At 47.9% G+C, this 15558-nt stretch overlaps 1 protein-coding gene across 1 annotated transcript in view; it reads left to right on the top strand.

The window, feature by feature from the left end:
- The window catches only part of kcnh3 (potassium voltage-gated channel, subfamily H (eag-related), member 3), an 86047-nt gene that overhangs the window by 53399 nt on the left and 17090 nt on the right, over window positions 1–15558 (top strand). Inside the window, exons 4-8 of the mRNA XM_018732321.2 lie at window positions 1697–1836; window positions 2794–3043; window positions 7666–7823; window positions 8249–8456; window positions 12063–12452. Of these exons, the coding sequence (XP_018587837.1) occupies window positions 1697–1836; window positions 2794–3043; window positions 7666–7823; window positions 8249–8456; window positions 12063–12452 (1146 nt within the window). The remainder of the gene's footprint in view (window positions 1–1696; window positions 1837–2793; window positions 3044–7665; window positions 7824–8248; window positions 8457–12062; window positions 12453–15558) is intronic.

Below are 15558 nucleotides of genomic sequence, written 5' to 3'. Positions count from 1 at the left end.
AGGAGGGCGGGGAGAAGAGAAGTACGTCACAAAGCAGAAGGGCTAGATGGCAGCACAGGTGGGTCATGGTGAGGAAAGTGGAGAAGCCAACGAGGTGACCATGGAACTCCTATAATCCAAGGAAGGGTTTACATGGGTGAATAAGAGGAGAAATCTCAGTAAAGGGGCACTGATAGGTTACCTTGCCAACTCTGGTCCTGTGTCACTGAAAATCATCTCAGGTGAGTTTTTGTCAGCTATAGTGCTGCTTGAAAGTATATAGTATGTGAACCCCTCATGTCCCTTATTTTTATCACAAAATTATTTAATCAGAACCAGTCTCTCTCATTTGACATCATAGGTGTGGTAATGACCAATTCCATACATTGCTTTAGAGGAAATTGTGTGTATACTAGAAAAACAAAAGTAGTGCAGATGAAAAATTAAGTGAACTTCAAGTTTTGCTGGTTAAACTAAGTGGGTAAGTAGGATCAGGTTTGTAAATCATAATAATTTTTTTTATTTTATAAGTTTAGTTTGATTTAGACTTGAGTCTATTGCAATATTTTATTCAAGAATAATGACCACCCTATAAGGTTCACATACTTTCAAGCAACACTGTATTTGTATGTCATGAACTCATGATCCATCTATTCATGTGTGCGGTGTGTCCGTGTGATACTGTAACTGAGGCCTGTACCAAATATGAGGTTCCTCACTGATTTGAAATAACCACTGCAGATATTATTTGTTTCATTTTCTGATGCACACGCTGAGGTTATGTACAGCACTGCAGGGACTGGTCCACTTAGTTTAATCGATTGCTTGGGCTTCACTGGACTACTGAGAAAGACGGGCAAAAGGACGGACTGAGAGAAGCCCATTGATTCAGTTTTAACTGGGAATAAGCGGAATGTTCTTCACCCCCTCCCCCAACCCTCCTACTCACGGGTGTTGTGCAGTGGGGAAAAGGTGAAATGTGGCACACTGCACGGTGTGAGAATGAATTCTGAAATTGAGATGGAAGTGTGGGCACCCTGATTGGCGGGAAAAATGACTCTGAGTGAATCGTTTCACACTGAGATCTGCCTTTCACTGCTGGTCAAGTCACACAGGGAAGAAAGATGTGTGCAGGATTAAACAAGTTACAGCCACATCCTAATTCACTGCTCAGATTTGCTTCGACTCTTGGGAGTGGGAAAAAGTTAATTTAATCCTAGCAATTGAGACATTGGATATTCACATTATTTAATAATTCCTGCCACAGGGTCACCAGCAAAGTATTCAGAAATGCAAATTACATTATTTCATTGTACTACTGTATTTTTTTGTTTCTATTCCCTTTTAAAATTATTTTTAATAAATAATGACTATTGAAACGTGCCTTGTATTATTTAGCAGTACTATGATCATTTCTGTCAGAATGGTTTAACAAGGAAGCGGGCAAGAGAGACAGCATATTTTCCATACGCAGCCCAACGTGTGTGTGTTTATCATGCTTTGTATTTTTTAAACAAACTGGCCTTGTTCACCTGAGTTGCAGAATTATAACTTAGTGCCTTATTAAAGAGGCTCCAGGAATCCTCACACACTGTACCTCACTGGGAGCTGGAGAAGGAGGGAGCAGAAGAAAAGCTCACTGAAGATGTGAGAGAGGTAAATGATGGTACCGGGGCAGTGAAGGAAAGCACATCCAACCTGCACTCTCTCTCTTCAGATGAGGAGACTGGACTGCAGGTGCACCGGGTCACCCGTCCCCCAGGGTTCAACGCCAACCGGCGCCGCAGCCGTGCCGTGCTCTACCACTTGTCAGGTCACCTGCAGAAGCAGGACAAGGGCAAGCTGAAACTGAACAATGTGAGACCCCACGTGAGCACACTGCAGGCCAGCACACATCACACTCTTAACCTCTCCTGCAGGTTCCACCTGAACACAGGTGTTCCCACAGATTTTAAAATTTTCAGACAATTTCAGCTTTTTGTTGCCATAAGCCTGGATAACAAAGCTGTCTAAACTCAACCCACCAACTTCAGTGTTATTCATGTGATGAGTATTAGCTTCCAATGACAAAACCACATGAAGTGAAAACTTTGAGTATGTTCCTGCTGACACTTTTCTCCAAGATGACTTACAGTGTTAAGGTACTTGCAATTATTTGCAGATTTATACAGTTTGGTAATTTTTACTGTATCTATTCAGGGAAAGGACCTTGATCAAGGGTACTAAGGTGGGATCAGAACCTGGGTTTTCAAGTGCAAGGCAGCAGCTTTTATCACTGTGCCACTTGCTGCCCCTTTTTTTACTCTGTTAGCAGTTACCTCGTTGCTGTGAGGTGATTGTTAGTCTTTGCCTCCTGTTGTCCTCCTGGGATGTGAGTTCAATCCACCTACTGAATCATATGGGTTTCATAGCTACCACAGTACTGTTGTCCATCACCTGGACTTGATGCCTTGAACATTGTTCCACATTGCTGAACATGAGGTTCAATTCAGTCAACTGCCATGACTGAGATTTTTTAAGGGCTGCTGGATAATAGTTCTCATCTGTTGGATAAGATCTTGTCAAAGATAGTTACAGATCAATGCACCTTCACAGTCTGCTCCTGTGAGTGACAGGAGCAAGTACTACAAGTCACAGATGACCCCTCTCATGCTCACGGCCTGTATTGCTCACCGCACATACAGAGAGAACGAGATACAAACACAGATAAGTGATGTTTCCATTGTGTAAGTGTGTGTGTATGTGTGTGTGTGTTTCATCATCTAGTTCCCATTTTCTCTAAAGTGATGTTTAATGGTTGTGATTCCCTTTCAGAACATGTTTGGAGAGAAACCACCCATCCCAGAGTACAAGGTGGCTGCTATCCAGAAGTCTCGCTTCATCCTGCTTCACTATGGCACTTTCAAGGCGGGATGGGATTGGCTGATTTTGCTGGCCACCTTCTACGTGGCAGTTACCGTTCCCTACAATGTGTGTTTCACTGCTGGGCGGGATGAGGGGAGCTCTGCTTCCCGCAGCCCTCCAAGTGTCAGTGACATTCTGGTGGAGATCCTCTTCATACTGGGTAAAGGTCCTTCGGAGAGTTGCGCACTTGACACTTTACAGTTGGGTCGAATCAATCAGCCAACGATCCGCCAAGAAAACCCAATTATTGCTGCTTGCTCGGATTGTTCGGAGGTAATGTTTTTCTCCCATAATGTGATCTCCAAACTGTAAGTGAACATAACCTATGAGAAGTGTGGGCTGCTTTAGGCTGAAAGCTCCTGGCTCAGGTTGAACAAGCAATGAAACGTGCTACAAGGCAAACAAGCACCAGTCCAAAGACTCTGAGTCAGAGACTTAATGACTCCACAGGCACCAAACTGATATTAAATAAGGACCACGTCGTGTGTCCCAGCTTATGTACATCTATTGCGCTGCCAGGGACTTATCTGCATGCTTGACAAGTTACCCTGACAGAGCTCTGTGACAACAGGGAACCCCCACAATGTGAATCTAAAACGTGTCAATGGGAGTGAAGAGCATTCATGGCTGGCAGCAGCTTCAATTAGAATAATACAACTTTGGTCCTTATCAGCAAATTATTTGCATAAACATAACCACCTAAAATATCATCTGCTCACACGTATCTGGGGAGATTACATCTGAATGCTGTACTTGTCTACAGTGTCCACATTTCCAGATGAATACAGCATCAGCCTCCCTCTCTGTGTTTCATGGATTTGTATCCCACATTTATTGCAGCTTCCCACTTAAGTGTGATGTTTAACAGAGGAAATGGGCAGAAACAATCAGAAATGCACCGAGTGCACCTGCAATTTGCCGTGCAAATTGAATACTCTTTTTTTGAGGTACAGTAGTGGTAATGGCTGTCCCAGTTTGAATTGCAGCCCCTACTTTAGTACTTTTAATCAAGGTATATGCCCTGAAATTACATTTACATTTACATTTATTCATTTAGCAGATACTTTCTCCAAAGCGACGTACATCTCATAGAAAATACAATGTGTTCATTACATTAACAGGAAGAGACACTTAGATGCAGACGTGTGATTCTTAAGAACAGTTAGTTTGTTTCTATTACCATATGAATCAATGCACATCACACGAGCAGCTGCATAAAACTTTATCTCAATATCAACGGTTCCTTCCTAGTAAATTTTATATACTGTATATACATATAAATTCTTAAGTTAGAGTACTGCACAAACTGGTATTAGTACAGTAGCGCAGCACAGCATCAGCACACTGAAAACTTAAACCTTGTTGACTTTACCATATGCATAGTTATCATCCATCCATCTTCCTCCGCTATCCGGGGCCGGGTCGCGGGGGCAGCAGTCCGAGCAGAGTCTTCCAGACTTCCCTCTCCCTGCACACCTCCTCCAGTTCCCCTGGGGAAACCCCAAGGCGTTCCCAGGCCAGCCTGGAGACGTAGTCTCTCCAACGTGTCCTGGGTCTGCCCCGAGGCCTCCTCCCAGTGGGACATGCCCAGAACACCTCACCAGGGAGGCGTCCAGGAGGCACCCGGAACAGATGCCCGAGCCACCTGGCTCCTCTCGATGCGGAGGAGCAGCGGCTCTACTCTGAGCTCCTCCCGGGTGACTGAGCTCCTCACCCTGTCCCTAAGGGTGTGCCCAGCCACTCTGTGGAGGAAACTCATTTCTGCCGCTTGTATCCGTGATCTCATTCTTTCGGTCATGATCCAGAGCTCATGACCATAGGTGAGGGTAGGAACGTAGATTGACCGGTAAATTGAGAGCTTCACCTTACGGCTCAGCTCCCTCTTCACCACAAAAGACCGGTGCAATGATCGCATTACTGCGGATGCCACACCGATCCGTCCGTCAACCTGCCGCTCCATTTTTCCCTCACTCGTGAACAAGACCCCGAGATACTTAAACTCCTCCACTTGAGGGAGCGGCTCCCCCCTAACCCGGAGGGGGAAATCTACCTTTTTCCGACTGAGAACCATGGCCTCGGATTTGGAGGTGCTGATTCTCATCCCCGCCGCTTCGCACTCGGCTGCAAACCTCCCCAGTGCACGCTGCAAGTCTTGATTTGATGAAGCCAACAGGACCACATCATCCGCAAAAAGCAGAGACGAGATCCTGCGGCCACCAAAACAGACACCCTCCGTTCCCTGGCTGCGCCTAGAAATTCTGTCCATGAAGATAATGAACAGAATCGGTGACAAAGGGCAGCCCTGGCGGAGTCCAACATGCACCGGGAACAGGTCTGACTTACTGCCGGCAATGCGAACCAAGCTCCTGCTCTGGTCATACAGGGAACGAACAGCTCGTAGCAGCGAGCCCCGAACCCCGTAATCCCAAAGTACCTCCCACAGAATGCCACGAGGGACACGGTCGAATGCCTTCTCCAGGTCCACAAAACACATATGGACTGGTTGGGCAAACTCCCACGAATCCTCCAGCACCCTAGTGAGGGTATAGAGCTGGTCCAGTGTTCCACGGCCAGGACGAAAACCGCATTGCTCCTCCTGAATCCGAGGTTCGACTATCGATTGGATTCTCCTTTCCAGTACCCTGGCATAGACTTTCCCAGGGAGGCTAAGGAGTGTGATCCCCTATAGTTGGAACACAATCTCCGGTCCCCCTTCTTAAAAAGAGGGACCACCACCCCGGTCTGCCAGTCCAGAGGCACCGTTCCCGAGCTGCACGCAATGCTGCAGAGACATGTCAGCCAAGACAGCCCCACAACATCCAGAGACTTGAGAAACTTGAGCCTTGCCACCGAGGAGTTTTTTGACTACCTCAGCAACTTCAGGCAGGGTAATGGACGAGTCCCCCTCCAAGTCCCCAGCCTCAGCTTCCTCTACGGAAGGCGTGTCGGAGGGATTAAGGAGATCCTCAAAGTACTCCTTCCACCGCCCGAAGACATCCTCAGCTGAGGTCAGCAACGCACCACTTCCACTGTAAACAGTGTTTGTGGAACACCTCTTCCCCCCTCTGAGTCGCCGGACAGTTTGCCAGAATCTCTTTGAGGCCGACCGAAAGTCTTCTTCCATGGCCTCACTGAACTCCTCCCAAGCCCGAGTTTTTGCCGCGGCGACTGTCACAGCCGCGTTCCGTTTGGCCCGTCGGTACCCGTCAGCTGCTTCAGGGGTCCCATGAGCCAGCCAGGCCCGATAGAACTCCTTCTTCAACTTGACGGTATCCCTTACCTCCGGTGTTCACCACCGTATTCGGGGATTGCCGCCGCGACAGGGGCCGGAGACCTTATGGCCACAGCTCCGAACCGCCGCCCCGACAATGGAGGCATGGAACATAGTCCATTCAGACTCAATGTCCCCCACCTCCCTCGGGACCTGGTTGAAGCTCTGTCGGAGGTGGGAGTTGAAGACCTCTTTGACAGGGGCCTCCGCCAAACATTCCCAACAGACCCTCACTATACGTTTGGGCTTGCCAGGTCTGTCCAGCTTTTTCCCCCGCCATCGAATCCAACTCACCACCAGGTGGTGATCAGTTGACAGCTCAGCCCCTCTCTTCACCTGAGTGTCCAAGACATATGGCCGAAGATCAGAAGAAACGACTACAAAGTCAATCATCGACCTCCGATTTAGGGTGTCCTGGTGCCAAGTGCACTGATGGACACCCTTATGCATGAACATGGTGTTTGTTATGGATAAACCATGACTAGCACGGAAATCCAATAACAACTCACCGCTCAGGTTCAGATCGGGGAGGCCGTTCCTCCCAATCACGCCCCTCCAGGTGTCACTGTCACTGCCCACGTGGGCGTTAAAGTCCCCCAGTAGAACGACAGAGTCCCCAGTGGGAGCGCTTTCCAGCACGCCCCCCAGGGACTCTAAAATGGCCGGGTACTCTACACTGCCGCTAGGCGCACAAGCACAAACGACAGTGAGAGACCGTTCCCTGACCCGAAGGCGCAGGGAGATGACCCTCTCATTCACCGGGATAGACTCCAACACATGGCGGCTAAACTGGGGGGCTATTAATAAGCCCACACCTGCCCGCCCCCTCTCACCCTGGGCAACGCCAGAATAGTGGAGAGTCCACCCTTGGTCGAGAAGAGTGGTTCCAGAACCTAAGCTGTGAGTGGAAGTGAGCCCGACTATATCTAGACGGTATTTCTCAACCTCCCGCACCAGCTCAGGCTCCTTCCCCGCCAGTGAGGTGACATTTCAAGTCCCAAAAACTAGAGTTGGCGCCCGAGGTTTGGGTCGGCCAGGCACTCGACCCCGACCACCGCCTAAATCACAATGCCCCTTACGGTCTCTCCGGAGGGTGGTGAGCCCACCGAAGAGCGGCTCCACGTCATGGCTTCGGGCTGAGCCCGGCCAGGCCCCATGGGCATAGACCCGGCCACCAGGTGCTCGCATGCGAGCCCCCCCCCCAGGCCTGGCTCCAGGGTGGGGCCCTGGTGACCCCATACCGGGCGGGGTAAATGAAAGCCTTGGTTTTAGTTTCTTCATAAGGGGCTTTTTGTGTTAATTTACCTGTTAATTAATTTGCAGATGAACCGTGAACAGAAATACACCATCTCTTTGAAATTTTTACAAAGCAATAAAGTTCATGCGGAGTGTTTGAACAAAACAACTGTGGTTATGGGCAGTTAATGCAATCATTTGCTCTTTTAGCAGGTAGAAGACCTCCAAAGGTCAGGAATTGCTGTGCTCACACCTGTGCTCTGTGTTGGTGACAGACATTGTGCTGAACTTCCGCACCACCTATGTGAGCACGTCAGGCCAGGTGGTGTACGACGCCCGCGCCATCTGTGTGCACTACGCCACCACCTGGCTCTTTGTAGACCTCATCGCCGCGCTGCCCTTCGATTTGCTCTATGCCTTCAACGTAAGCGTGGTAAGTCCCCCCCGGTGAGCCTGACATCGACACAGTCCAGTTCCGGCTCAATGACCGGTGATGACTCAAGAAAAAGAACACATTACATACTGGAATCTGCAGTAGTAACCATTCAAAATGGATGGAGCTGTCAGTCATTTACAGCTCATTCTGGGAGCCCAAAGTGCCGAATTCTAATACTATTGAGCCATTCTCCTTACTTTATTGAGTCATTTGAAATAGCATGTTTCCTTATTGAATTTGTGTTGAATGTGACTGAAGGAACATGCTATAATTTTGGATGGTCTAAGAAAATATGACACTTATCCATAGTAAAAGTTCAAACTTGCCATATTCTTTGTAGAGAAGGAAACATACAGAGAAAGAAAAAACAGAAAGAATTAGGAGGAAGGAACACTAAACATAAATTGCATTCCTGTGTGTAGTACTTTGGTGTACACCTGCTGAAGACGGTGCGGCTGCTGCGGCTGCTGCGGCTCCTACAGAAGCTGGAGCGCTACTCGCAGTACAGTGCCGTCGTGCTCACACTGCTCATGTCCATGTTTGCCCTGCTCGCCCACTGGATGGCCTGCGTCTGGTACTTCATCGGCCGCCGTGAGATCGAGAACAACAGCCCTGGCAGCTGGGACATCGGTCAGTGGAGTCGCCGCACTGCAGATAACCTTAAGAGTGTCCCTTTAGTCACAGCACAAACTCACTGTGTGACAGTGAAGCTCCCCTCTCATGCAGCTCAATGTGTAAAGGCCTTCAGCCCCGAGTCATATCACCTACAATGCAGTTTGAGTCATAGTTAAAGTATGTCCCATGTGAGCTGTAATTTCCCTGTCCACCTTGTAGGGAACTTTGAAACATAACTGAAAAGTGGACACTGTTATGGACTTTTCAAAAGGCATAAAATTGCTGCACACAGTGTGACATAGGATAAGATAGGATAGGATAGGACAGGATGGTAACAGAGAAACAAGTGCAAGGCTTCTAAGGTCACCAGGCACTTCCCTACTTCACTGCACTGAGAAGCTAACAGGCCATTGAGAGCCATTGTGGAGGCGGATGGCTGTTGGGGAAAAAGACTCCCAAAAGCATCTCTTTGCACACCTGTAGCTGAGTAACCTGGTGGCTTAAGAAGTTCACGGTGATCAGTTCATAGAGCGGATGTTAGCCAATGTCCTTAATGGACGCTGTCCTCCTCCACATCCTGGCCATCTGCCACTGCTTCCACTGAGATGGTCTGTGGAAACTATGTGAGTATTAAAAACCAACGTGCATGAATAAGTCACCATTTAGTCAGCTGCTGCTTAGCTGGAACGGTCTTAAGCGGGAATCATCTGCCACAATAGTAAGAGTCGTCTGTGCTCAGCAGGCAAAGGCACACCTCCCGCCACAGCCCCAAAACAACGCCAACCGGGGGTGGCACGACGAGCTGTGGTCGTCACATCACCCTTGAAGTGCAGAGTTCATCACAAACGCATTATGAAATATGAATGAAAAAGTGACATTGGTGACTTGGGTGTGTGAGTTTGATGTTTGACCGATCACAGTTTGAGTACAGACGCTTCATTATCAGTCGTGTGTGGAAAGGTGTGTGTAGGCAGTAGGTGTTTATATCATCCACAGGAGCTACTCGACAGGCTATTTAAAGGCCTCCTTCAACATACCTGCCTTCACCACCTGCTCCAGCCTCATCATTTTCTGGCTGTCCTTTTGGATCTCCTGCACCGTGAGGCTGTGAGCTGCAGGTAGCAGCAGAGGAACTGGGGTGGCGTGAGGTTGAAAGTGGAAAAGAGGGCATGAAATGGCCACATGGTGTAAGCATTCAGTAGAAATGGCACTGAGGAAAAGGCAGGTTTACCACCAACATGCGCACTGTCTATACTCAGGCGCATGTACAACTTCCTGTTACCTTGACATTTTTTTCTGCAGCTGTTTTCTTCTGGTGAAATGAGATGAAATTCCCTTGCAATAACAGTCAGGAATTGACATCTGGTTACTTTTATTTAGCAAAGTTTTTTTTCAAAAAGACAGACAATGATTACTAGGTAGCTTTGAGCAGACACCTTTATTCAAGGCACTTAGAGTGTGATACATTGCATTAAATTCCCTATGATCATTCACAAATCTTTACAACAGAGCAGTGTAACACACACACAATTTATAGTCAATTCCCTTGAAACAGGTCTTTAGACTGTGGGTGGAAACCAGAGCACCCAGAAGAGCATATGTGAACATGGATAGAACATACAGATCCAATGCAGACTGAGCAGGGATTGAACCCACATCCAGTTGTACATCCCAGGAGCTGTGAAACACCAGAACTGCCCACTTTGCCAGCATGCCACACTCTCTGCCTTACTTCAGCTGTCAGATTCCCTTTCAGTTTCAGGTTCCCTTTCAGGTAACGCATGACCTGATCTCAGGCTGCATGGCCATACCTAGTGCTCCCTCTTTTTCCTCTCCTCTATTTCTGACCCTGAAAGGTTTTCCAGCTCTGACACATGTATTGATTATGCGGCACCAATGTTACACAAATCAGACGGCAATTAATTCAGCTGGGAATAGAGGGGCCGGCAGATTGTCGATAGCAGTGGCAGTTCACCTGTACAGAAAAACAGTACGTTACTCAATATTTCATAATCTATTTGCTCAGACATTGAATTCTTGTAATATTGATATTAATAAGCTGGAAAAAGAAAGTCATAGGATGCAATGTAAACACTGTAGGCTGTTCTCATCTGGCCACTGCCAAGTGTGAGGTTCATTCTCGACAGTCCATACCCCCTCTTACATGGCATTCTTTCGAGAATATTTTAAGCAGCCTTCTGCTATGTGTGCAGTCATCACCTCGTTGTAGGAGAGGTTTGTACTGCAGCCCTCTAGGAACAAACACCACTATTTCCTCTTTCTTGCAGACTCTGGTGAAATATGTGGGCACTGCTCTTTCATTCATACAATAAATGCTGCCAAAATCCCCACACTCCTTTTTTTTCAAATTTACATTTATAGTGCTGATTAAAGGTAGCTGTGTGAAATTTTGAACAGAAGAATGTTAATAAATATTGGCAGCTTTTTCCTGTACAGTGTGCATCAGCAGATCAGCGATCCAAACTATACACATAAATCAAAATTCACTCATTTGGTCAACTTAGAGTGCCCAGTTCACATGAATTGCATGTCTTTGGACTGTGGGAGGAAACCAGAGGTGCAATTTCCACACAGAGTAAGTTGGATTCGAACCTACAGCAAACAGCCCAGGCACTGTGAGGCAGCACTGCTGAAAATGAAAATTGTATTTAATTAGGGTTATACAGATGTTTTACCTTGAAGTGCAATGAGTGAATTTCACACATTGGCATTTATGTAATTATGGCAGCTAATGGAAAATTCTTGCTTGCTTTACTGGTCCAGCAATGCAGTTCTAAAATTTTATTTTGTTTTCTGGAGAATAAGATCAGGAGGGTTTGGAAAGCACAAAAAACCATACAAATAATGGAAAAATGAGAGTAAAGAAATTAAGGTAAACAATACAGTAAGCACTGTAGTTTGAACAAGGATACCAAAGCAGTGGTGGGATCTGAATCAGGAACCTTCGTATTGCAATTCAACTGTCCAAACCACGTTGCTGCCTTCTGCCCCATGGTATGTACTGTGTAGACAGGACGTTTCTACTCCTGCTGCTCCAGCAGTGCCTGACAGCTCATCCTGGAGATGTATCTTTGAACATCTCATCAAAGACCCAGAGCTTACCTTCACACCGGAAAGCCAACATTACAGATTTAGAGAACTGTCAGAGTGGGGCAAAAAGGAGGAGCTCACTGGAGGAGCAGTTTGTATCCAGCAGTAACTGAGTGTCCTTCTGGGGTTCTGGACTGAGGACATGGGTGGTGAGCTGGTCCTACTACCCTGGAGTTATGATTCAGCTCAGGGAGCACATCAATGTATCGCAGCAGCAGTCCAGCCATACACACTGTTGGCACTACAATAGAGCAGCTGAATGGTCAAGACGAATCAGTCCACTGCTTTGAAACAGTTATTAGATTTTTTTTAAAATGGGTTTAAGATTGGCTGTGGAAAAAAAAACAGCCTTTATTTATTTATTTATTTATTGTCTGTCCCCTAATGATTGTTCCAAATTGTCTCAGAATTGGAAAAGCTTTCGTACTATGTTGTTTTTTTAACTAGTGAAATCGAGAATGCAGATATTTGCATACTGTTTACAGAGAAGCTCTCGTACTCTTCTTCCAGGTTGGCTGCATGAACTGGCGAAGCGCCTGGGCACACCCTACTTTCTGTCTCCCATAACCTCTCTGCTTGGAGCCTCGGACCCGCTGCACCCCACCGCTACACACAACAGCAGCCGGTGGAATGCATCTGGGGCCGAGCTGCTGGCTCAGGACTCTTGGAACTCCAGTCAGTGGAATTTGACTGGGGTGACGCCGGGGCAGACGACATCCCCTACCGAGACCCAGCTCAACGAGATTGGGGCTGAGCTCAGAGGGGGGCCTTCAGTACGCAGCTCCTATGTGACGTCGCTGTACTTTGCCCTGAGCAGCCTGACCAGCGTGGGCTTCGGCAACGTCTCTGCCAACACTGACTCCGAGAAGATCTTCTCCATTTGCACCATGCTCATCGGGGGTGAGTTCCACAACCACCATTCTAATGACCCAAGCCTGGAGGGACTTCAGTGCAGAAATTTCATCAGGAACAGGCTACTATTTCTGTAAGAGTTGCGTTACTTTTTTCAACTGTTTCTCCGTGTTCTATATGACCTGAGTGGCTTCACGGACTCACTCGCTCACTCACTCACTGAGTCATTGTTGATAACCAGCTACCTTATCCTATAAGTTGGGGTTGCAGTGCCCCAGAGGCTATACTGGAAGCACAGGGCTCTAGGTTAGACAGGGGGTACACATCAGACAGGATGCCAGTCCAACACACCTCCTTCTTTCAGTTATACATGCATAGAAAAAAATAGGAAATACACACACACACACACACACACACACACACACACACACACACACTTGCTGAAGCCGTTTGTCCTGAGTGGGGTTGTGACAAGCTGGAGCCTAACCCGGCAACACAGGGCGTAAGGCTGGAGGGGGAGGGGACACACCCAGGGCAGAACGCCAGTCCAGCACAAGGCACCCCAAGCAGGACTCAAACCCCAAACCCACCAGAGAGCCGGACCCAGCCAAACCCGCTGCACCACTGTGCCAAATAGGAAATACACACACACATTTTCTGAACCGCTTGTCCCATACGGGGTCATGGGGAACCGGAGCTTAACCCGGCAACTCAGGGCGTAAGGCTGGAGGGGGGGGACACACCCAGGACGGGACGCCAGTCCATCACAAGGCACCCCAAGCAGGACTCAAACCCCAAACCCACCAGAGAGCTGGACCCAGCCAAACCCGCTGCACCACTGTGCCAAATAGGAAATATATATATACACAGTTGATATATATCTATAAATACAGTAATAATAATAATAATAAGTATATAAACAGTATATATATATATATTATATATATATATATATATATAAAAAATTCCCCACTCGCCCCCCTCTTTTGCGGGCGGTCTTACTCCTTCAAGCTCGGATCCTCTACCAGAGGCCTGGGAGCTTGAGGGTTCTGTGCAGTATCTTAGCTGTTCCTAGGACCGCACTCTTCTGGACAGAGATCTCGGATGTTGTTCCGAGGATCTGCTGCAGCCACTCTCCCAGCTTAGGGGTCACAGCCCCAAGTGTTCCGATTACCATGGGGACCACTGTTGCCTTCACCTTCCACATCTTTTCTAGCTCCTCTCTCAGTACTTGGTATTTCTCAAGCTTCTCATGTTCTTTCTTTCTGATGTTGCCATCGCTTGGGATGGCGACATCTATCACTAAGGCTTTCTTCCTCTGTCCACCACTACTATGTCCGGTTGGTTAGCCATTACCAGTTTGTCAGTCTGGATCTGGAAGTCCCACAGGATCTTGGCTTGGTCATTCTCGGCCACCCTTGGGGGTGTATCCCACTTTGATCCTGGGACCTCCAGCCCATACTCGGCACAGATGTTCCTGTACACTATGCCAGCCACTTGGTTATGGCGTTCCATGTATGCCTTGCCCGCTAGCATCTTACACCCTACTGTTATGTGCTGGACTGTCTCAGGGGCATCTTTGCACAGCCTGCACCTGGGGTCCTGCCTGGTGTGGTAGACCCCGGCCTCTATTGATCTTGTACTTAGAGCTTATTCCTGTGCTGCTGTGATTAGTGCCTCTGTGCTGTCTTTCAGTCCAGCTTTGTCCAGCCACTGGTATGATTTTTCGATATCAGCCACTTCTTCAATCTGCCGGTGGTACATACCGTGTAGGGGTTTGTCCTTCCATGATGGTTGCTGTTATTCCTCGTCCTCCTCCTTCTCGGGTTTCTGCTGCCTGAGGTATTCACTAAGCATCTCATCAGTCGGGGCCATCTTCCTGATGTAGTCAAGGATCTTTGTTGTTTCATCCTGGATAGTGGCTCTGACGCTCACTAGTCCTCGGCCTCCTTCTTTCCGCTTAGTGTACAGACTCAGGGTGCTGGATTTGGGGTGAAACCCTCCATGCATTGTCAGGAGCTTCCTTGTTTTGATGTCAGTGGCTTCTATCTCCTCTTTTGGCCAGCTTATTATGCCAGCGGGGTATCTGATGACCGGCAGGGCGTAGGTGTTGATAGCCCGGACCTTGTTCTTCCCATTCAGCTGACTTCTCAGGACTTGCCTTACTCTCTGCAGGTATTTGGCGGTTGCTGCTTTCCTTGCGGCCTCTTCATGATTCCCATGCGCCTGCAGGATTCTAAGGTACTTGTAGCTGTCCTCAACATCTGCTATGTTGCCTTCTGGTAGTACAATCCCCTTAGTTCTGACTACCTTCCCTCTCTTTGTTACCATCCGGCTACACTTATCCAATACGAATGACATTCCGATGTCATTGCTGTAGATCCTGGTGGTGTGGATCAGGGAATCGATGTCTCGTTCACTCTTGGCATACAGCTTGACGTCATCTATGTAGAGGAGGTGACTGATGTTTACTCCATTCCGTAGTCGGTATCCGTAGCCAGTCTTGGTGATGATGTGGCTGAGGGGGTTCAGGCCTATGCAGAACAGCAGTGGGCACAACTCATCTCCTTGGTAGATGCCGCACTTGATGGTGACTTGCGCAATTTGCTTGAAGTTGGCCTCTGGGGTTGTTTTCCACTGCCCCATTGAGTTCCTGATGAAGGCTCTTAGTGTCCTGTTGATCTTGTATAGTTCTAAGCATTCCAGGATCCATGAGTGAGGCATCGAGTCATAGGCTTTCTTGTAGTCAATCCAGGCGGCGCACAGGTTGGTCTGTCTGGTCTTGCAGTCTCGAGTGACTGTTCTGTCTACCAGTAACTGGTGTTTTTTTCCTCTGGTGTTTCTACCAATTCTTTTCTGGGCCCCGCTCATGTATTGAGCCATATGCCTGTTCATCTTAGCCGCTATGATACCTGAGAGCAGCTTCCATGTTGTGCAGAGGCAGGTTATCGGGCGATAGTTGGATGGGACTGCTCCTTTCTGGGGGTCCTTCAGGATCAGGACTGTCCAGCCTTCTGTTAACCATTCAGGGTGGGTCCCATCCATTAGCAGCTGGTTCATTTGTGTAGTCAGGCTATAGTTAGTTTTACGTTAGGGTTATTTTGGGGACTAAACTGTAATGAGTTTATGATACTGAAGGATATGGAAGAATCAT

This window comes from Scleropages formosus, chromosome 1, assembly GCF_900964775.1.
Source record: "Scleropages formosus chromosome 1, fSclFor1.1, whole genome shotgun sequence".
Lineage (NCBI taxonomy): Eukaryota > Metazoa > Chordata > Actinopteri > Osteoglossiformes > Osteoglossidae > Scleropages > Scleropages formosus.
The sequence above is the reverse complement of the archived record's forward strand: the minus strand, read 5'-3'. Positions and strand labels throughout refer to the sequence as shown.